This window comes from Rhipicephalus sanguineus, unplaced genomic scaffold (genome assembly GCF_013339695.2).
Source record: "Rhipicephalus sanguineus isolate Rsan-2018 unplaced genomic scaffold, BIME_Rsan_1.4 Seq581, whole genome shotgun sequence".
Taxonomy (NCBI): Eukaryota; Metazoa; Arthropoda; class Arachnida; order Ixodida; family Ixodidae; genus Rhipicephalus; species Rhipicephalus sanguineus.
The window spans coordinates 128,411-150,993 of record NW_023615554.1 but is presented as its reverse complement, the minus strand read 5'-3'; the positions used below and the strand labels follow the sequence as shown (position 1 = coordinate 150,993).

At 48.4% G+C, this 22,583-nt stretch overlaps 2 protein-coding genes across 2 annotated transcripts; one reads left to right on the top strand and one right to left on the bottom strand.

Annotated features, from left to right (window-relative positions):
- Nucleotides 1-769: 769 nt before the first annotated feature.
- LOC119377844 (merozoite surface protein CMZ-8-like) lies at nt 770-7,114 on the bottom strand (the record flags this gene model as incomplete). The annotated part of the gene is made up of 2 exons (XM_049411654.1): nt 6,797-7,114; nt 770-886 (listed from the first exon to the last, which is right to left on the bottom strand). Coding segments are annotated over exons 1-2 (435 nt in total), but the record flags the coding sequence as incomplete, so codon positions are not given.
- Nucleotides 7,115-9,805: 2,691 nt separating this feature from the next.
- LOC119377842 (probable ATP-dependent RNA helicase DDX5) lies at nt 9,806-15,226 on the top strand. The gene is made up of 5 exons (XM_037647140.1): nt 9,806-10,324; nt 13,927-14,105; nt 14,169-14,238; nt 14,320-14,727; nt 14,831-15,226. The coding sequence occupies exons 1-5, from the start codon at nt 9,806-9,808 to the stop codon at nt 15,224-15,226; spliced, it is 1,572 nt and encodes a 523-aa protein (XP_037503068.1).
- Nucleotides 15,227-22,583: the final 7,357 nt, after the last annotated feature.

The following is a 22,583-nucleotide window of genomic DNA, read 5'->3' as shown; positions in this document are numbered from 1 at the left end:
AAGGAATTAACTTTATTGAGAGCCTGAGGAAATGGATCATGGGAGCCTTATGGGCTTCCTTGACAACCAACAGAAGTGCACTTGCCAGGAACCCACTGCGCTATAAATCATCACACTTTTTGTGAAGTAGGGAAGCAGCTCATACGCAATTTTTCATCATTCTGCGGAGCACCGTGGTACTCGCTAAACACCTGTAAGGCATTATGTGCACTTTGTTGATGCTGTGGCTGATGACGATGAAGAATTATCGTAGAGGCCTTTGTAATGGGTTGGAAGCACTCAACAACCTACTCGTTGCGCAATCTGCATTGTGTGACGCCCGGTTACAGAATTCGCGTTTGTGTGACGCCTGGTTGTTATGTTACTCTTCTACCACACTACATTACCTATCTTAATGTGGTTACTTCCCGAAATGAAGCCTGTATAGGGTCTTTTTGCAACGCAGTTTCAAGCACCGGCATGGCCTTGAGGTAGAACACTGGGCTCACACACAGAGGGCCCAGGTTCGAACCTCGTTCCATCCTGGAATTTTTTTCTTATTTCCTTTTTTTTTTATTTCGTGCGATAGTGGTTACGGACACCGGCGGCGGCGGCGGACAGCTACGGCGCCGAAAACGGCCGTTGAAATGATCTCATAACAGCTTTCGCTGTAAAAGAGATTAAGCCCTTCCCTTAAGGGGAAAACGGGGGCATGCGAAGCTTGGCGTGTGTCTGCCCAGCCTTTCTTTCTTTCTTTCTTTCTTTCTTTCTTTCTTTCTTTCTTTCTTTCTTTCTTTCTTTCTTTTATTCTTTCTTTCCTTCCTTCCTTCCTTCTTTCTTTCTTTCTTTTCTTCTTTCCTTCCTTCTTCCCTTCTTTCCTTCTTCCTTTCTTTCCTTCTTTCTTTCTTTCTTTCTTTCCTTCTTTCTTTCTTTCCTTTCTTTCTTTCCTTCCTTCCTTCTTTCTTTTTTTCCTTCTTTCTTTCCTTTTTTTCCTTCTTTATTTCTTCCTTTCTTTCTTTCTTTCCTTCTTTCTTTTTTTCTTTCTTTCTTTCTTTCTTATTGCGGAATGCTCTCTATATTCCGGGAATGGGGCATTCATCCCCGCGCTTAGCAGCTCAACACTTCAGTTGTTGCAGGCAACCACGACGACCGTGCATTCATAAGGCAACGATGAAATGTGGCGACGTGAAATGAGAAGTGACCTCCATAAAAGATAAGATTGCCACATCATAAAGGGCCGATTGCCGATAAGCCCATGACAGAGAGAGAGCACGAATAATTGGGAAAAGGTGCATGCAAGTACGCGTGCGACCGACGCACCTTCGAGGGCCGCATGTCTGTACGTTCGCCGACGCCGGGTTCCTCGCGTAGGACACCACCAAATTATCTTGCGTATCTTGACAATCACTTATCTTGACAAGCATTCCTTGATAAATTATGAAAGATATTACACGGCTGGTCTCTTTGTGTAGGCCAGCACTACATGAACATAGTCTATAGACGGTTTCGCTGTTTACAAACACAGACCCTGGACGGCTTCCGGTTTCGTGCACTGGCGTAGCATTGGCGGGGGAAAAAAATCCTTGGTGCGTAGCCCGCAGATTTTCAACACTTCTCACCCTGTGCCTAGCCAAATATTTCAAGTAAAGATGCTTCTCATCTATACCCAACAATATAAGAGTTAGTTCTTAAGTTAAGCGCCTTCCTTTTATCTGAAGGCGGAAAAAGTGTCTTTCCTTACTCTGACATAACTTAAAAACACGCTTTCCGCTTCGGTGTTGAAATGAAGAACCGGAAGTTTCTTGCGGTACAACACGTGCTGCTACTGTCGCAGTCTTGAAACCGTCTATTCTCTATTTTTATTGTTTTATTTCATTCAACACAGGTGCACTCGCTGGTATTGCTATAAGATTAGGCAGCATGCAAGACTAGATTGATTTCGTTAAACTTTTGAGGAAACAGAGAAACTCATTTGTATCTGCATGCACGGTGGGGTGAGAGGGCTATCTTTGTCAAATTCCTTCACTCCGCTACTCGGTCTTCTGCAGCGTTGCGTGTTCAGCTGAAAGCTGCAGAGCATGCAGTCACTTAGCTTTTCACGCAATGACCATGACCTTGCATGTTATCCCTGTGTGAGTAAAGCATTCATCGTTTGTCAGCGAGATTTTCAATGATTACAATGCTGCGCAAGCGTTGGTGTCATGGTATTTTATTGAAGTATCTCGCTCGTTGTACCATTAGTCGTTTTATTATGACATCTGTCTTGACCATGCGGCACGTAAATATGGCACGCGAAGGTGAAGGAGGATTGAAGAACGAAGTCTCTATAGAGTAGAAGAATGCCGTCGGTAAAGAGACCATATATATAAGTATTACAGCGAAACTCTCTTTGCGGACCCTGTGCCGATGTCGTTGGCGTTCGCTTATCGACGGCGTTCACTGGAAGATGTCCCGTGACCAGGGGGAAGAGAAGCACATCGTTGAAAGGGAAACATAGGTCACGTGACAGATCGCGGAGAGGAGGTGTTACTCAGATTGGGAGGGTGAGGTGGATAACGATAATGGCGTTTTCGAAAAGTCGGTCGACCGGAGAAGAGACGGCGCTCCTGTGTGCCTCACTGCGTGGGTGTGACGCACGCAGTGCTGCATCGTAGGAGGCGCTCGCATACGGCAATACGACGATTGCGGCCACGGTGGAACGGTACAAATGCGGCCGTTTCCAACGCGCAAGCGGCATTTCCGACGCTGCTTGCGTTCCAGCGCTGCCGCCACAACAGTACGTGTTTTGGCCAAGTGAACTGGCCCACAGCCTCAATAGAGCGCTAGCGTAGCGTTCAAACGCGGCCGTCAATGATCATACCGTCGTGCTGGATCCAATAGGCTTAACTGGAAGAACAAGGAAACAACAAGGAAATCTATAGTTAAAACGCTGCCGAAACTGCTAGTTAGCTTCGGTAGCGTTTTAGCGCACCAACCATTGAAGTTGCCTCTTCCGGGTGGTTCTGCGCTGACCTTTTTTTAGGGGCGAAGCTCTTTAAGGCGGCACCTGTTCGTCCCTCGTAGTCCTAGTAGTCGTAGTGCGTAACCAGATGTAACGATAGTACCAGATCTTGACCTCCAAGGTGGTGCCGGTGGGAGATTTTTCCTGTGCGTTGTTGAACAATAAAAAATTCGCAGCGTGCGCGTTAACTAAAAGCCGAATTCTTCTGTCTCTCATTCCCCATTAGCAGCCATTGGCATGTTCCAGTAGGAAACGTTAGTAGAAGTAGAAGTGTAAGTGTTAGCTAAAAGCCGACTTCTTCTGTGTCTCATTCCCATTAGCAGCCATTGCTTACCTCCAAGGTAGTGCCTGGTGAGATTTCTCCTGTGCGTGATTAAACAATAAAAATTTTGTTCAGAACGCCGTTGATTGATGAAATAAACCAACGAAAGACGCCAGATGTTTTGTAAAAGCAAAACGAAAGAACGCCAGATGTTTCTAAAGCAAAACGAAAAGACGCCAGCTGCTTAACGAAAGACGCCGGATGTTTTCTAAAGCAAAGGTTTTCTAAACAATGAAAATTCACAGCGTACATGTAAAATTAAAGTGAGCTGCAAGTCGTCATAACTCATCGAACCTTTAGTAAAAACGCGCCCGATCTCACGTCGGTGATGATGTACTGGGCAGAATTCACGGAAGATTCACGGTTAACCGATGAACCACCGCAGCTTCGCCCACTCATCATCATTCACTCCGCGGATGTGCTGTTATTTTTTTTACGATAATTAACCCCGATGTATAGTAAAGTATGGTGTTTAAGATTTCTTCTTCTTCATTTCGACTGAGATATTACAAACACCCGTTTGTTCCCTCACCAGCTGTGTCCCTTCACTGATATTTTCCTTTTTTTATTGCACATTATTTGCACAGACGTCTTAATGATAACAATGGATTTGTCTGGTATCTATTTCGAAAGAGAATGCATGGACCCCAAAATCGAACGGTCTTGATGTGCGGACGATAGAATGGTAGCATGATAGATTGCCGACGGGGCGATGGGTACGGTGGCATAATTTACACCATCACACGTCGACAGGTGAAACAGTGGCTACGAAGGCAGTCATTCTGACGGGCCGTAGATACGGCCCAATTCAAACAATAAAAGCGCTAATCTGCATCAGAAAGAGGGCAGAAGATTAGGTATGAATTCTTGGAACCTCCACTGCACCCACACACGCTGGCTTATGCACAGGTTTTTTCAAGGAATGGGTCCGAAAATCATCAAAAATAAAAGAAATTGAATATTTGATCGCTGCCTTCATATTTACTTTTTTTGTAGGCGGAAAAATCTTGAGATGACTTGGCACAGCGTTTATAGCAGTAATTAAATAAAATAAATTAACTGTTTTATTATGGGATACAAACAGTCGGGCCAAATGGGAGAATTGCTGTCCTTCCTGCGCCGAGGCCATTGACGCTTTGAGATATTGAAAAAAATTTGCTCCTAGTGATTATTGCGGAGCAGTGAAATTCAACCTAAGCAATGGCGTGGCTCTGTGCTAGAACCCCTGCTTGCCACGCAAAAGGTCTGGGTTCGATTCTCACTCGAACTGAAGATTATATGATGAAATTCAACTAAACTTACCGGTGAAACTGAACCGAAGCTCCGGCGAGCGCAACTAGCGGATGACCAGAATGGCATCAAAGTCAAATTGTTTACCTGTTCTGAATAGCGGGTCCATGCCACTTTCAGGTGAACGATTATTAGTATTAGGTAGCGAAAAAATGCTGCGATGCAGGCGGTCATTGCCCAGTGGAACAGTTTCTTTTATGTCTAAATGTGTGTTTCTTTAAGGCAAACAGAGTTAAATTACTCTTTGGGAAAAATTCCTGTGTGAATGGCTGCCAGAGAGACGCCGTGGAGGAGAAAAAGAAGACAAGAACACTATCAGCACCTTAAATTTCCATGGAAAACTCAGTGGAGTCAATCTAGAAAGGTTGAAGTGATTATTACCAAATTTCGATGCCGTGTCCTCCCATTAAACTTATATTTACACAGAGCTGGTCTTGCGATATCACCCCTTTGTACATTCTGCGACGAAACCGAAACTATTGAACATTACTTTATATCATGTCGCAACTATTCAATAATTAGGAAAAGACTTTTGATTATTCCGTTTTCGAAGATTGGTTTAAATTTAACTGCAGAAAATGTTCTAAATTTCGGTGCCTCAGCTTTGGGACAATGCCACAGAGAGGTTTTTAATGCTGTTTGTAATTTCATTCTTGCCAATAAACGTATTCTAACATAATGCCTACTTTAAAGGATACTAGAAAACAGACTCGTGCAATATTTATAAAATGTGTGTCAAAGCACGACATACAGTCGAATTTGATTGGGTCTGGTAAACTCAGCTGTCTGGTCGGATCAAAATTTCAGATTTCCGTTATTGTGAAAGAACTTTTCCCGCTCCTTTTTTTTCCTCTCTCACTTTATTGCCCTTTATCTTAGTTATTTCTTTTATACTTCAATGAGAGGGAGGTAAAGATTCATATAATTATCATTAATGAGCCACAATACGTCTTCTTGGCCAATCCCACTGAGTGGGTATGTGCCAATATGCATAGGCTACAAACAAACAAACAAAAGAATTGCTGGTGTGGTGCGTAGCGCGTGGCGAAGGCTGGGCTCGGCAGGACGCTGCCGCATCCAAATCGAGGGCAGCAAGAAAAATCCTTATGACAGAGTGACAGAGAGCGGGGCGTGAATCGGAGCATCGACAGCATGAACGGGCCCAATGGAGTCGATGGACTGAGCGGTATGCCTGACACATTGGGTGTCAACATCTTTTGGGATTTCACGCCCATTCAGGAGGCTGACCTTTTGCGAACGATAGAAACATACCAATACTACTTGCCGTCGGGAGACTCATCTTCGTCATCTTATTCCGTATGGTTACACACATTTGGTGTCCCTCCAGCGGTTCCCAAGAGCCAACTGCGGCCTCCTTTGCCCGCACCCGAGAACCAATCGCCGGCTTCCATCGAAAAGCTCTTTTACCGGGAGCACTTTGCTGTATCGGTGGCTGGTGGTCCCGACGAAGGAAGCAGGCGAAGACGACCGGCTTGACGAACGCGGCCGGCGGGGACGCCGTCCAGCCCCGAACACGCGGGTTGGCGCGAAGCGCCGAAGAAAAGAAGTACGTCCGCTCTCGAGTACTGCTCACACACTCACTTTATTTACAGGTGCGCCGGTAGAATAACGACACCAGAGCGGCGCCCCCTGGCATCTTTACAAGGCATTTTCGAAACCGAAACACCAACACAACACCATCCCCTCCTCGTAAGAAAAGTGAAAAACTGAAAAGTGAAGAAAGCATGAAAAACTGAAAGCACACGGAAATTCACAACATACACATTTGAAAAATGCTTAAGACAATTCAGTTCCGTTATTATTTACGAAATACTGCACAGAACACTGCACAACACTGCACAGAGAAACAATGCATCAAAATGCACACAGAGTAAGTCCACTGCACGTAATGAGCAATTGTATAAGAAAAGAACTTGTTATGACTATTGAACATAGTCCTCATAACGTCGCGGCTTCTGCCGCTTCCGCTTAGAGCGGCGCCTTTGTGAAGAACTAGGTGACTGTGCACCTTGGTCGGTTGTGCTCTGATGCGACGCATCAAGAACAGTAGAAGACTGTGACGGCTCGAAATGAGCGTTTGACTTCGCGGCATCAGCACTTGGTGTATTTGTGCCAGCTACACCTACTGGTAAGTCCTCCCCCCTTGGCGAAGAAAGTGTTCCACACGATGACTGTTGAGGTACAGGTGGGGCAGGCCTGGCTGGTGGACGCATCGGCGAACTGGACCGAAGCACGGGCGCCCGCACAGCCACAGGCACGGCCGGCGGATGCACATCGGAAGGGCACCGAAGCACAGGCACACGCACAGGGCACACCGCACCAGGCAAAGCACACACATTCACAGGTCGATCCGGGATCGACAAAAAAGATGTCTCCGACGCCTTAGGCGGTGACGCAGTGGACGGCGCAGAAGCCGTGGGAATGGAAGACTGTGAAGCAAGAATGGTCGACACAATCGACGAAGGAGATGGCGTTGGAGCCGAAGACAGTGTAGCAGGCATCGTCCCATTTGGTACCGGAAGAGTTGTCTGGGATTTAGAAGAATAACATTGCAGAGTAGCACCGCAGATGGTGATACCGAACAACCGAATGGCATCAAGGCCAAGCAGAGATCGGCCACATGGTGTCACGAAGAATGTTATCGGAGCCTGCACTCCGGCGTACTTGACGTTGGCCGTGAATTGGCCGAAGTGGCGGATGATTCCCTTTGAATATGAGTGCATGATGATAGATGAGCGTGCCAACTGAATGTGCGGAAATGAATGCTGAAAGTCGTCGGCGTTGATTAACGAGACTGAAGCGCCTGTGTCCACCAGAAAAGACAAGGGCACATTGCCCACTGAAGCTGTAACACGTGGCTCTGAAGAAGTGTGGAGACCATCCACATTTAAAACAGTGACCGTATTGGTCTGAGCCGTGCTCGAAGGAGCAGATGAAGAACCTGGTTCAGAAGGATTTACTGGACGGGAATTGCATACGGACTGAAAATGTCCAATTTTTCCGCACGCACGACAAGTGCGGTTTCTCGCCGGACACTGCGCAAAGTTGGCTAAATGCCGTGCCGATCCGCAACGAAAGCAGTGTGCGGTTGAATTATGCGAAGAAAATTGGGCACGCGAGCCCAAAGCTCGGTGTTGATCCGGAAAAGTTGAATTCTGCGGCATGGGGTCGCCATGTTGACGGCTTCCTCGACCCCGCGACGCGGAGGGGCCGCCATGTTGACCGCCACGAAAGGACTGTGCAGGCGGGCGGCCATGTTGACCGCCGCGCCGAGACGAAGAAGAAGGGCCGCCATGTTGGCGCGTCCCGTGAAACAAAGGACCGGCGCCATGGCCCCCCGCAGCAGAAAGTTGCTGCACTGAGTGCGGAGCGAATTGCTCCAACTGCACACGGACAAGTTCATCCTCTCGTGCAATCGAGAGGGCTTCGGCAAGAGTGATAGACGATCCTTTCTGGAGGAGTCGGCAACGGACATTTTGCGACGCGACGCCAATAAAGAGCTGCTGCCTGATCATGTCATTTTCGAGCGCGCCGAACCCGCAAGACGCGGCTAGCGACCGGAGACTAGCTATGAAGTCTACCACGGGCTCACCGGGGAGCTGACGACGCTCTTGGAAGCGGAGGCGCGCGACATAATCACAGGACGCGTCTTTAAAATGGTCATCGAACAATGCAAGTGCCGCTTGGAATACGTCAGACGACGCAGGCGTCTCTGACGCGTTGACGGAACTCAAAGTCCGATAGAGTTTCAGGCCGGCATGGCCCAATGCGTTAAGCAGAAGGGCCTTCCGCCGCTCCGGTTTGCGGGCGTCATGCCCGATGGCATCCACGTAGGCTTCGAAAATGACCTTCCAATCAGCCCAAGGGATCGGCGGATCGCCGGGAGTGGAAAGAAAAAGCGGTGGAGGTGTGGGAGACGCCATCACAAGAGAAAAACTCTACGCGAAACGAAGAAAAGGAGAACGAACGAGAAACACCAACGCGAAAAGAAAGTCCGACGTGTTCACGAATAGACGCGGAGCCGCTCGACGGGGAAAAGGCAGAAGAGACGCGACGCGGCGGCCGCTACGGAGAACAAAGAAGCGATGACGGGAAACGCCGAAGTAGCGTCGCGGCGTCGCAGCAGAATGAAATCATTGAGGTGGACCGGCAAAAAGGAATACGAAGTAAACTGTTCGTACTTCACCTCGTTGCCATTGCTGTATCGGCGGCTGGTGGTCCCGACGAAGGAAGCAGGCGAAGACGACCGGCTTGACGAACGCGGCCGGCGGGGTCGCCGTCCAGCCCCGAACACGCGGGTTGGCGCGAAGCGCCGAAGAAAAGAAGTACGTCCGCTCTCGAGTACTGCTCACACACTCACTTTATTTACAGGTGCGCCGGTAGAATAACGACACCAGAGCGGCGCCCCCTGGCGTCTTTACAAGGCATTTTCGAAACCGAAACACCAACACAACACACTTCGCGACGGCAAGGCGGACGCAGGCCGAAACAAACGAGTTTCGAAAGGCCAACCAAGTCACCGTCAGAGGACGAGGAGTTCCGACACCTATTTTAGGACTGTACGATGCCTACTTCCCGGAATGCGTCGCCGAAGCTGCCTACGCTCTCAGCTACGGTCCTCTCACCGCCTTGCAGTCGCAGTGCTGGCCCGTGGCACTGCACGGCAGAGACCTCCTCGCCATCGCACACACCCTAGCTCCAGCCAACGAGCAGGCCTACCTTCTGCCGGCCATCGTGCACGCCTTGCACCAACCAGTCCGATCAACAGGCCACGGCCCCGTTGTGCTCGTACTCGTTCCGAACCGAGAGGTGGCAGAGAAAATTCAACGGCTAGTTTCGGACTTGGAGAAGTACACCGATGTCCGTTCCGTATGCCTGTGCTCGGGTGATTGGAAGCAAAGGCAGCTGAAGAGGCTTAAGAAAGCGAGTTACGGGATGTGGGTCGCGACGCCTAGCCGTCTCCTCTTGTTCTCGGAGGAAGGGAAGAGAGAAGAAATAATAGAGAAGGAAAGGCAGGGAGGTTAACCAGTATGGGACAACCGGTTTGCTACCCTACACATGGGGACAGGGTGGGGGAGATTAAAGATGGAGAGGAAAGAGAGAGAGAAAGATAGAAAGATAGCACATCACATTAGGTGAACATTAGCAGCGGCACGCTTCTGGTGCTGGATGAAGCTGACCGGATGCTGGCGATGGGTTTCGAGAAAACGCTTCGCTCCATCGCGGCCCTCGTGCGGCCTGATCGTCAGACGCTCATATTCGCCAACTCTGGATCGAGGGAGATTGAAAACCTTGCCGACTGCTTGATTAATGACTACGTTCAGGTTAGCATCGGTCGTTGCAAGCTGGTGGAGGACAAGCTGGTGGAGCAAATTGTCATAATCTTCGAGAAAGCTCACAAACTTGAACGGCTCGTCGCCTTGTTACAGGACATTCTCAGGGAGAAAGAGGACAAGGTCATCGTCTTCGTCGAGACTAGGTTGATGGTGGACGAGATGGTGCTCGAGTTACGACACGGGGACTGGTCCGTCGTCGGCATCCATGGCGCGAAGGCGAGAGACGAGCGACAGAAGGCGCTGGACGCGTTCAAGTCGGGCTCTTCGAGCATTCTGGTGCTGACCGACGTTGCGGCTCAGCGACTGGACGTCGACCGCGTGCGCTTCGTCGTCCACTACGACCGACCAGCGAATGCGGACGTCTACGTGAACCGGGTGAACTGCGCGTCGGGCTGTGACGGATAAGGAATGGCGTACGCCTTTCTGGCTCCAGACGACGCGCGTCACGCGAAAGAGCTCGTCTCTCACCTTCTAGACTCCGGCGAGAAGATTCATCCTCGGCTCCTCGAAATCGCCGAGGGGGCATCGCGCTGTGATATACGCAAAACTGCACGCTTTTCTAATTGAATTACCGCTGCCATCACAGCCGTGCGCTCGCCGCGAATCCCTGATGGCGAAACTTGCGAAATTTCCACTTCTACAACGGCTTGAATAACATGGAATACTGTGCAGCCAACTGATAAATTTTCGCTTGACATTTTGCCAAGATTTCAAATGCATGCCCAATGGAAGTGTGAGCAGAAAGTAGTAAATGAAAATTAGTACATTGGCTAGAGAATTAGCACGTTTTACTCAATGCAGTCATTGATAATTGCGAAGCATTTCGTAGTGAACCAGACGCACCTTGGCCTTCTCTCTCTATTCATACAGCCGGCTACGTCTGGGCGCCCTCGTGGTCGTCTCCTCTATTTGGTATACATCAAAATAGGTATAGGAGGATATGAGTGCATGACGAGCACGATTCACAGGTCATGACATGACATGAATAATGTAACTTGCCTGTAGCGTACGTCATGAAACCCTTTTTGCCAGTCATGTGTGGCACATGCCCAGATAACACGGCCCGTAGTATATGAGTATGTACGAAAGGTGATCCCCAGTTATCCTTCCAGGAACAGCGAGAATAGATTTGGGAAGTCTTAAGGCTATAGCGTTAAGGAGTGGGTACCGCCAAGGTTGCCAGGTCGGAAAGACAGAAATATAGCCAAGAAGTCAGAAAAGCTAGCCAAAATGTAGCCAACTTTTATTGCGATAGCAATTATATGGACAGTCTCGGCTGAATTTTGCCGTCGCCGTCGCCGCCGTCATGCACCGTATATTTATAAGTATGTATATATATACCAAAGTCCCAAAGAAAAATAATTCAGAAAAATGCTTCCGAAACGCGGAATCGAACCCGCGACCTCTCGTTCCGCAGTGCGTGGCGCTAACCACTACGCCAGAAAGCGGAGATCCTTCACGTAGCTAACGGCGAGCCTTATATACACAACCTTTACCGCCGGCAGGACTCAGAGACGGCAGGCGCTTATAAGCGTTTCTTCATTACCAGCGAGATGAAGCGAGGAGCGCGACGGTTGGATTTAAAGTCGTCGGCGAGCTCGCTCGCTTCTTATATTTGCGGAGGGAGAACCTTGCCCTTCCGCTGTCTGCTCGCGCGGTTTTCTCGTGGTGAGGGGAAAAGGGATGTTTCGAGCTTTCACCGTGATGTCCGCGCTCATGTTACGGAGCGTACGAAAGTCACTCGAGTTCAAAGGACGCCGCTAAACGAACAAGCAGAATTTGAGCGCGATCTATCAAGTGTCACAGCTCGACACTTGAAGCACGCTAGTTTCCTTCGCTGCTTCGGCCGCCTTTGCAACAAGAGCGCTGTTCAAACCGAGAGTATCCATTGGCGAGCCTCACTTCGTATAGCATTAGTTTCTTGCTGTCGCATTCATTGCTTCGCCCTTATGTTGAAAATGTGACTTTTTAAGTTCTTGCAACTGTTAAGGACCATAACACCTTTCGAAAGGCAACGTGCGCTCTCTTCGGCTGATGCGCGATGCGAAAACTGACGTGCAAAAGACAGTTGTTCTGGACATGACTCCCTGGGAGCCTTGCAAACTTTGGTCCGAGGGAAAGAATACTGATTATGTCGGCTGGCAAAGTTACATCACCTACGATGAGTACGTTGAATTGTGACTCTTTCGTGTGTTGGGTAGACCAGGTCCTTTCTTTTCTGTAGCGCAGGTGCCAAATTCAATGTTTACATCTGGAAATAGGCATTGGCCTCCATGTTTTGGCGCAGCATACTCAAAATCAGCAGCTGCGACGTCACCAGACATTGATAACTTCGTTCAAATTGAGGGAACAGGAAAGAAGCCAAAAAGTTCACTACTGATTAGGATACAGCCTAATGCGAATTCTGAGCGTAGCTTCCTGTTGGGGCAACGCCAATTATGTTTCAAGTTTTGGCTATGATCAGTTGTAGCAATGTAACGTATGTTTCTTTTGCCATAGAAACTGCCAGCGCTCGAGTGCGACGCACTCCAATCTGTGCATAGCAGGCGTCACGTATGAAGGGAAACACCGACAGCCCCAAGCAAAGCCAGCCGCACTGCACGTGCCAGCCCTGCCTGCGCACGAGCTCCGGCCGAGAAGCGAGCGCGCGCTGCGGTGGAAGACAGCGAGGTAAGGCGCCAGTGGCTCGTGATATCTACAGACTCATTCCTTCTTCCATGTACAGACTTTGCGTTCGCTCCCTTTCGTCTTTTGTCGCTCTCTTTCGTCCTCATTCGTTCTATTGGTTATGCCGCCGACGCCAACGGCGACGCTGCTCAACGCAGGAGCGGTAGTCTAAGAGCTGCGGTCTAAAATATGGGCGTCGGCAAAACCATGTTGCATCGCGGCGGGGGAAGGGATCCGGATGCGGGTGTAGCTTGGGTGGGGTGTAAGTGCGGGTGCGGCTTGAGGGGTGTAAGTGCCCCTTGTTCACACCCCTGCAGACGCCAATGGCCAAAAAGTAGCCACGACGTTTGATCTCCTGTCACCTGCCTAAAGAAGTAACTAAATTGGTACAAGGTAGCCAAAACCTGCCAACTATGCATATTTGTAAGCACTCGTAGGGCGCCTACTGCAAGTACCATTGCGAAATGCCCATTACTTTAAAAGTTAAGTATTTTGCGGTAAGACCGACACCCACTGTGCCTCCGTAAAGCCATCCGAGCAACCACAGACCTGAAACTTTGTTGGCGGTGTGGCTCAAGATGGAGGATGATGATGATGCATTATGGCTGACCCTTTTTTGAAGGATTATTAGCTCTAACTCACTCACTCGGTAGGCAATTCATGGTAATGACGCCATGCCTGATGCGATGCTGCGCTTCTGCCGTGTAATATTAAACTTGTTAACGTGTCTCCTCGCACGACATGACGCCCGTATCGGGCACCTTTCCAAAACTTTTCAAGCAATGGCGTTGCTCTGTGAAAGAAAACTTGACTGCCACGCAGAATGCGCGATTTCGATAGTGGCTCGATACCCTTATGTTTATTGTTAGCATCTATCAACATTTCTCGCTTAAGGAGGGCGCCTATTTTTCGCTTGCCGCTGACGCCACATTTTCTACGAAACAGGCTGACTAATACTATCGCGTGGAAATACAATATTGCTTGTACGTCCGAAATTTCTGGCAAAGGCCTCATAGCGGGCATGTGCCACAGCCTATGATGCAATCATCATCAGCAACAAAGTTCCCCTATCGGCCACAGGACAATCACGCCGCCGACGACCACAGCGATCCCGCTTCTTCCACGGAAAGTGTTGCATACGTCCTACCGACATGTGGTGGTTCGACATGCCAAAGCAAGAAAGACGAGTGAGGGGTGAATTCGTCCATAACCAACTTCCTTTGGGTAAGCGCCATAACTCCGATTTGTATCGGAAAAGCAAGGTAGGATGGTTTCTTCGCAAGCCCAACTGGAAGAACGTCCAACTGCAGCCGTTCGAGAAGAACCTCTACGAGGAACACCAGGCCACGGCAAGCCGGTCGATGGCCGATGTGGAAGGCTACAGAAAAGCGAACGGCGTATCGGTGAAAGGGCGCGACGTGCCGAAACCTATCCTCGCCTTGGAAGAGTCCAACTTTCCGGACTTCATCGTCAAAGTTATTGAGGCCGGGTGGGACTACACGTGACCGACTCGCATCGAGGCCAACTGCTGGCCGATCGCACTCTCGTGCAGGAACTTTCTCGGTATAGCGGAGACTGGGTCGCACAAAACGCTTGCCTACCTACTCCCAGCCGTCATACACGTCAGCTGGTAGCCGCCCCGGCAGCGGCATGAAGGACCCATCGCCGCCCTTTTGGCCCCGACGAGCGAGCTGGCCAAGCAGATTCACACCCTGGCCTCAGAGCTCGGCAAGCGTACCGCGGTGCGCAGTGTGTGCGCAGCGAACGGCGAGCGAAAGAAAAGCAAGTACGCCGAGCTCCATGGGGGCTGCCATACCTTCGTGGCCACACCTCGATGCCTCATCGAGTTCCTCGAGGAAGGCCAGGTGAACCTCCACCGGTGCACGTACCTTGTGTTCGATGAAGTGGACCGCATGCTGACTGTGGGCTACCAGCGCCATGTTCTCAAGATTGTGGAGCTTTGCCAACCGGACCACCAAACGATAATGTGGGCCATATCCTGGCAGAAGAATCTGAAGCCACTTATTGAGGATGTGCTCGACGACTACGTCGAAATAAGCTTTGGTACGGCGCCCCGGCCTGTTGAAAACACCGTGGAAATGACCGTCGATGTGTGCCCGGCGGAAGACAAAGAAGCGAAATTGGCGGAACTCTTGGACGACGTCCTCAAGGAAAAGACAGACAGACAGAGCCGTGGTGTTCGCTGACACGAAGTGGAAGGTGGAAGAGATTACGTTGAAGCTGCGGAAACGAGGCCGGCCAGCCATGAGCCTTCACTGCAAGAAAGAGAAAAAGGAGCGCGACTGGATCTTGTCCATGTTTAATAGCTGTGGGGAAAGCGTGCTCGTGACGACCGACATGGCTGTTCAAGACCTCGTATTACCGGACGTACGGCTGGTGGTGAACTACGACTGCCCGGACTGCTCGAAAGTCTACGTGCACAGGTCGAGACACGCGCAGCGCTCCGACGAGCCGAGTATGGTGCACACGTTCCTCGTTCCCAGCCAACATTTTCAGGCAAGGACCCTGGTAGAAATTCTGCGGGATGCGAGGCAGCCGGGCAGTCACGAGCTTTATGAGCTGGCGAAAAATGTTCACTCGAAGCGATAACCGGATTCGCACCGGTGTTCGCGTGGCGATTGGGGTGACAGCGGTTCTCTCATTCTGACGGCGGTGTCTCACAGTGTAGGATAGAGCATATTTTAAAATTGCTTGCCTTTGTTTATCGGATACAAGCGAGGACATCCTGCGTATCGGGCTATTTATTCCAATATTCACCCCAGATGACCACGTACAATAACTGCATGTTATTGCTGGTAGCTTGTACAAAATATTAGATGATTGGACATGAAATGCGATAAAAAGTTCACGGCTGTCCGTCTAAGGGTAGTTGGTTGTGGCGTGCCGTAGATGGCTAGCAATAACGTCGATGATCCTGCCATGTTTGTACTGCCAGCATTGTGGGGAGCTTGGTTCGTGATGTTGCGTGAATGTCGCCATCACATCTCAAGTGCGGTCTGCCGTAATGCTGGCACACGGGCTAACAGCGTCCCGGCCACGACTTTCGTGGCTTTGAGTACTTGTTAATTACGTCACTGCTACGTTATCACTGTACGTGTGAACGTGAGACTAGAAAATGTGTGATAAAAATGTGTAGCGATTGGCGTAGCTCTAAATCCTGCGCTAAATGCAGCACCTCTAGTGTGATACCTGAGAGAGTGCGTAGCACGGACACCCAGCGGTTCTGGTTCACATAGTTTCCGCTGCTGCATTTACCAAACAGTCGATGACATCAATGTTTAAGGTAAGAATGTGGGGTTTCCCCGGCAAGAACAGAATCTTGCTACGGAGATTCCCAAACTCAGTGTGCGACATGCGCGCTACTTTTTGCTGCGCTTTATCGACTACCAGCTTGCTAAGGGAGTTGCGATAGGTTGTTTCCCCCTTCAGATGTAGCGACGAATGCGCTGGAAAAGCGCCGGTGGAAGGAGCAATGGCACGCTTTGAGAGGCAGTGGGGCCCTTTCTTGGACTGAGCTGATGTCAGCCGCATGCTGCCGAAGTGCTTTTTAGCGATTTGTTTGTTTTAACCCGGTTTTGAGTATTCCTAGCCTTGGTTTAGGCCTGTATTGACTATATTATTTTGAGCGTCATCACGCTACATGAGATCAACGAATGGGCAACAATACGGGACCATAAAGTGCTAAACACTTAAAGGGACTGTCTACTGTCCTTCATCGCTTTTCTGTTTTGTACCGCAATAGAAAGCTTACCGTCTGAAGTGTGCAACCTTGAAGCGGTTTCTCTGGAAAGCGAGTAGAAGTTTTTAAAACAGAATTTTTTTTATCTGCGTTTGGTCTTCTTCCATTGGCGTGAAACATGCCCACAACACTGGCTGGTGGACGCGATGACGATTGTAGTGCCGGTAAAAATTAAAACCGAAAGCACATGTGATTTCAGTAGTATATTACTTTATATTCGCTGAACCCTATTGTAATGAATGGAACAGTCGTTTTCAGCGCGCTAGCGGTTAAGCTGAAGCCTTATTATACGATTACAGAAAACTTGTGTTGCTGTAATCGCAGTCTATGTGTTCATTTTAGCACTGCTGCCGCAATACACGCCAAGTCGATTCATCAAGAAGAGACAATAAATGCGCACCTTCACAGCGCAGCCCATGTGAGACATCCTAACAAGAGTACTGCGGCACAGTACGACAAGCGCGGAGAGCCGCATGGCATAGCGCATGAGTTGAAACAGACGAAATCGAAGACTGCGCCGCAAGCAGCGCCACCGGGCTCCTTTTTGGATGCGTGAGAAAAACAAAAGCAAAAAATTACTCTCTGACGCAATTGAAAAGCGCCTCAAGTGCGTAAAATACAATTTCAAGTTATATACGTTGGTTTTTAGTCAAAATGAGTCTAGCTGTGAGGATTTCTTGTCATACCAGTAGAGTGAACCACATCGCCGTTGGGTGACGCTAGCGGTCATTCTTTCGCGACATTCAACATCAAATTAAAAATATATTTCCCTCTTTTTATGGGGCAAAGACATGCTCGTTGCCGCCGATGTGACGAACGATCTTCTCATTTTCACCACAATGAGAAAAATTTTGCAGAGGGCAGACAGCCTCTTTAAAATTCAGGAACCTTCCCCCTATCGGGAAAATGATTTCCCGATAGGGTAAGGGTGACGTACGCACACGCCAAGCTAGCGTTTGCGAGGCTTGGCGTGTGCGCACCGGAACTCCTAATTTTTTTTCTTTCTTGCTTTCTGACTGCGAAACCCTTTTATGCCATTTCTCTCCCCGACCGACGGAGCCGAAAGGGCTCTGACTGGTTGCAGTCGTGGCGTGAGGGCGTCCTCATGCATTTCGCATCTTCCCGAATAACTGACGTTCCAGCGCCGGCGTTTGGTAAAACAAACACAAGAAGGACGGTGGAACAATGACTTGTGTCAACGTGAAATGACTGGAGACATCAACAAACGATCGCTTTGCCATATCAAAAACGGCTGATCGACCACAGCCCTACGATAAACACAGATCACCAATGAATGCAAAAACGGTGCGTACTAACATGTTTGTACGGCTCACCTTCCAGGACGGCATGTCTATACGTTTGCGGCAATACATTTATTGAGGAGTAAAATTTACTAGTTCGTCCCGTCTTTTTATTCGAAAGACCGACATTAGAACAGTTGAGAAACAACGGGAACTGCGACATTCCGCGAAAATCCATACAAGAGGGATGCATACTGTTGAAGTCAGATCAGTTTGACGTTTTGGGTGGTCATTTCAACAGCTGCTGTACGGTAAGTGATTATAAACCTATTATAACCTCTACATACCTTTACTAGTCGCATTTGGTATGCCACATGGCACCAGCTTTTAACAAAGTTTTGTGGGCGCAATCTATCCCTCCTTATATAGCATGTAGCGGTTACTTGTTGTTTCTTATTTAGTATTCTTTGTTTCGGCGTTATACATCAAAAACATCGTCGGGCCATGAAATTTTCGTCTTTGCTGAATGTTTTTCCGGAAACCACATAAAAATTGGATATTTTGTAACAAAACTATAGCCCAATGAAATAGGTCAGTTCTAAAACAACCATCATAAGTAATATTCTGCAATATAAATAACTTGGGACACCGTGAGGCTTATTACCATCGTTGTGATCACCAAGAGGTCGTGCTTTATTTCAAATTAGAGTCACCGCACGAATATATTTCTCTCATTTTTGTGTGTTCTGAAGTAATGAGGCTTTTCAAGCTGGTTTGAAATTTTGCATTTATGCGCCTTGAATTTGGGATGCTGCCCGTACAACAAAGCAAATTATTACTTCAATGTTTAGAGTTTAGGGCCCCCGTGTTTTATCACTTGTTTTATCATGGAGCCACATCCACTCTGTGAGTGTGGATGAGCGGGGAAGCTATGTAACACACGGCACAGACGTGGCGCTGAATTTAGATATGACAGTTGCAGAAAGGCGCAGAACTTTCGTGCAACGTACAGAAAGTCCCTTTTATTGCGATAGCAATTATATGGACAGTCTCGGCTGAATTTTGCCGTCGCCGTCGCCGCCGTCATGCACCGTATATGTATAAGTATGTATACATATATAAAAGCCCCAAAGAAAAATAAGTCAGAAAAATGCTTCCAAAGAGCGGAATCGAACCAGGGACCTCTTACTGAGAAACCAAAAAGACCATATGTATGTACCAACTAGACCATAAGTATGTACCAACTAGCCCAACAAAAAGTTCTATCAGGGACCTCTTGCTCAGCAGCGAGTGGCGCGAGCCACTACGCCACGAAACGCAGATCCTCCACGTAGCTAACGGCGAGCGTTATATACACACCCTTTAGCTCTGGACGGACTCAGAGACGGCGGGCGCTTATAAGCGTTTCTTCATTACCAGCGAGATGGCGCGAGGAGCGCGTCGGCGAGCTCGCTCGCTTCTTATGTTTGCGCAGGGAGAGCCTTGCCCTTCCGCTGTCTGCTCGCGGGGTTTTCTGGTGCTGAGGGGAAGAGTCTGTTTCACGCTTTCACCGTGATGTTTGCGCTCATGTTACGGAGCGTGCGAAAGTCACTCGAGCTCCAGGGACGCCGCTAAACGAACAAACAGAAGATGAGCGCGAACTATCAAGTGTCACAGCTCGGCACTTGAAGCACGCTAGCTTCCTTCGCTGCTTCGGCCGCCTTTGCAACAGGAGCGCTGTTCAAACTGAGAGTATCCAGTGGCGAACCTCACTTCGTATAGCTTTAGTTTCTTGCTATCGCATTCATTGCTTCGCCCTTGCGGCGAAACTGTGACTTTTTGAATTGAGCGTATGCTCTTTTAAAGTTGGTCCGCCATGGTGGTACTACGGTGACTGTGCTCGGTTGCTGACCCGAAAGTCAGGCGTTCTAACTCTGCCTTGGCAGTGGTAAATCGGTGGAGGCAATATTGTAGACACCCGCGTTCTATACGATATCAGCGCGCTTGCAGGAAAACGCGATAGCCGAAATTTCTGTAGCCGTCCACTTCGCCGTGCCTAATAACCGTATTGTTATTTTAGCATTTCAAACCCGAGATATCATATTGTATATTGTGGTTGAAAGTTCTGCACTTGGGCTGTGACATGCGTCGTCTTGCGTGGCTTGTCGCATGCGCTTGACGTTTCGGCGCGATTTCGAGGAACCGTTTGAGCAGCAAGCGCCTTTTTGCCGCAGTCTCCGTTTCTCGACACTTTATTGGACCAGTCTTCAGCAGTGGGGCTTGCCCAAATTCTGCGGCAAATACATTTTTTTGCCAACGGAGAGCTCTTGCATTTAGAGGAACAGTGGTGCGTGGGACTTGTCAAAAAGCTTGAATAAGCTTTTGTCACCCGTACAGCAGCAGTGACAGGACGAAACTTCTAAGCAACTCTACAACAATATGTACAGTACTATTACCAAAAGTGGTAATATTCAATATATCAGAGTCATATATCAAATCATGATAATCACCATATAATCAATATACCACCATCTTTGAGATGATGTTCCCAAAACGTTCATGATTGAGTTTCCGAGGCCGAGTTTTAGAGCCATTTTAGGCGCAATCGAAATCACTTACTTTCTGCTTTCAACCTGACGTTATGCCAGTGAGCCTAATTGCGTAGCTCTACTGTGCACAGACACGCCCGGTTAGTCTACGCGATTGTATGCGAAACCTATTCGGTAACTTCTCCGATCTTAATGCCGCGCGAAATATTCAGCATTCGTTACCTCGATGTGGGCTACAATGTTTAATGGGGGTGCGAGGTTAATGAAATAGCATTTTGATTTCTATGACATGCAGTTCCTTATTAACCCTGTTTTAAATGTAAAAAACGATGACTTCACGATCACTTCCACTCTTAAAGTCAATGCTAAATATAACGATGCCTAGAGAACATATGCATATCTACTAAAGTAATGTTACTGACACGTACGGTCACTAATGGCGAAGGAAGTCGATTTTCCTATTGGAGCGCCCTGTACGCTCCTGTATATTTCTCTTATATACGCGCATGTATTTCATTCGTAAGGTTAGTTTGGCACGATAATCATTTACATAAACAAAAATGTCTCACTTTCAAAAGTATTGACTTCAAAGAGACACACACAGTTAACTCACGGAAACAGTAAGAAGCAGGTATTGAGAAATTTATTAAATTGTCAAAGTTTGTGTCACGGTTGAAACAAACACAATCAAGGAATTTTAGGCACGTCATACTACAGGACTGTCGACGGATTGATTTTTTTTCCACCTCAAATAAGTTCATCATGCAATGATATATAAGGAAAAGTTCATGCTGTAATCCCTTGCGCATTGGGATGCCGACACCACGGCTCGCATCGAACCCGCGACCTCTATCACATGAGTGCAATGCCACAACCACAGAGTGAACGCCTGGTCGTATATATATCCCGGCAGCTATCCTGACAAATACAGGTTTCTTAGAATTGAGCTTGTAGCATACCCACGGTCCGCGGGCCGGAGCAGTTTCTTTTTTTTTGGGGGGGGGGGGGGTGGTGCGTGTCATTGCTTTTATCCCCGAAGTAGAAAGATGGGAGAGGGGAGAAGGAGAAGGAACAGCGCATGCGCAGAACACCGGTATAACGTAGACGCGACAGAACCTCTTTTCTGGTAACCATCAAACGTCTCAACAATGATAATCAAAACAGCGCATAAACACTAGACGAACGCTGCATTGACGATCACGAACAACCAACTGCCAACGCATTACGGCCCTTGCGGAGCCTCGACAAGATTATTCCCATCAAAAGGCACATTATGCTGATGATAAGCAACACTAAAATATCTAGAAAGCGTTGCGTATATATCGAAGAGACTGATCACAAGATACGCACGCGATTCCTCGTAAATACAAGTGTAAATATTTTTATCATCTATTGTTTCAGCTGTAGTCAGAAAGACTAAGATTAGCCCGTTTCTGTTTGTCGCGAGGTTAGTGATTATTTTTGAAGTGTACATACAAGCTTAGGTGCTGCAGTGGCAAGGAAAGCGTACAACACCGTCGTCGAGACGCCTTCAGATTTTCTTCTGGGGTTAGTTATTTCGCACCTCCGCCCTTGCTTTAACGATCTCCTTAGTGTTGTTTGTTGATGTGCTTTGTCAGCTCCCTCTTGCGTTTGAACTTAGCTCCACAGTGGTCGCAACGAAACGGCTGTTCACCTGTATGCGTCAGAAGATGATGCTGTGTGAGGTGGCACTTCTGAGTAAATTTATGATGGCACTCCTTGCAGGTATAAGGCCTTTCACCGGTGTGAGTGCGGTAATGCCTCTGGAACTCGGAATGATTTGGGAACCATTTGCTGCATTTACGGCATTGATGTTTTCCATTGCTGACGTTCTCGCGCTTGTGTTTCTCTAAGTCTTCGGCACATCTGAAGGGCTCTTCGCAGAATGTACACGCATTGCGGGGCTCTTTGTCGGTCCTGCTTCCGTGCTTCTGGTTCGACGCCTCCGCCATTCCTTCAGGGTGGCTGCGAAGAACGTTTGAGAAAACAACGGTGAGATTTTCCGTAATTATGTTCCGTAATTAGGTAAGCGCTAACAGCACGAGGTGATGTTTAACCCCTTCGCTACCTGCGTGCACAAGTATGCACGCAGGTAGCGAACTGCTCAGTATCATTGAAAACTCGCGCCATTATTGCCCACAGTATCCTGTACCCACACTACAAGAGGAAGCAGCAGAAGGCAACATTAGCGGCTGTTGTGCAAAGAAAGAAAACGGCGGTGGGCAGGTCGCACAGTGGGCGGCTGCTTAGTCATAACTGTTGAAAGTTTTCAATAAATATTTCGTTTCCATTGAAAGCAGCATTCGTTTTCCAAGCTAAGCAACTGTCAGGATAATTAACCAAAACGACTTTATATCAGGAATTTAAAGAGCAGACGGATTTCTTGTAAGCAGATGGCATCGTTGCGACTCATGACA

Coding starts and splice junctions, on each gene's coding strand:
- LOC119377842 (XM_037647140.1), top strand. CDS start 9,806: ATGGGTTTCGAGAAAACGCTTCGCTCCATCGCGGCCCTCGTGCGGCCT. Junction 14,106..14,168: donor GTCAAAGTTATTGAGGCCGG/GTGGGACTACAC, acceptor ACTCTCGTGCAG/GAACTTTCTCGGTATAGCGG. Junction 14,239..14,319: donor TACTCCCAGCCGTCATACAC/GTCAGCTGGTAG, acceptor CTGGCCAAGCAG/ATTCACACCCTGGCCTCAGA.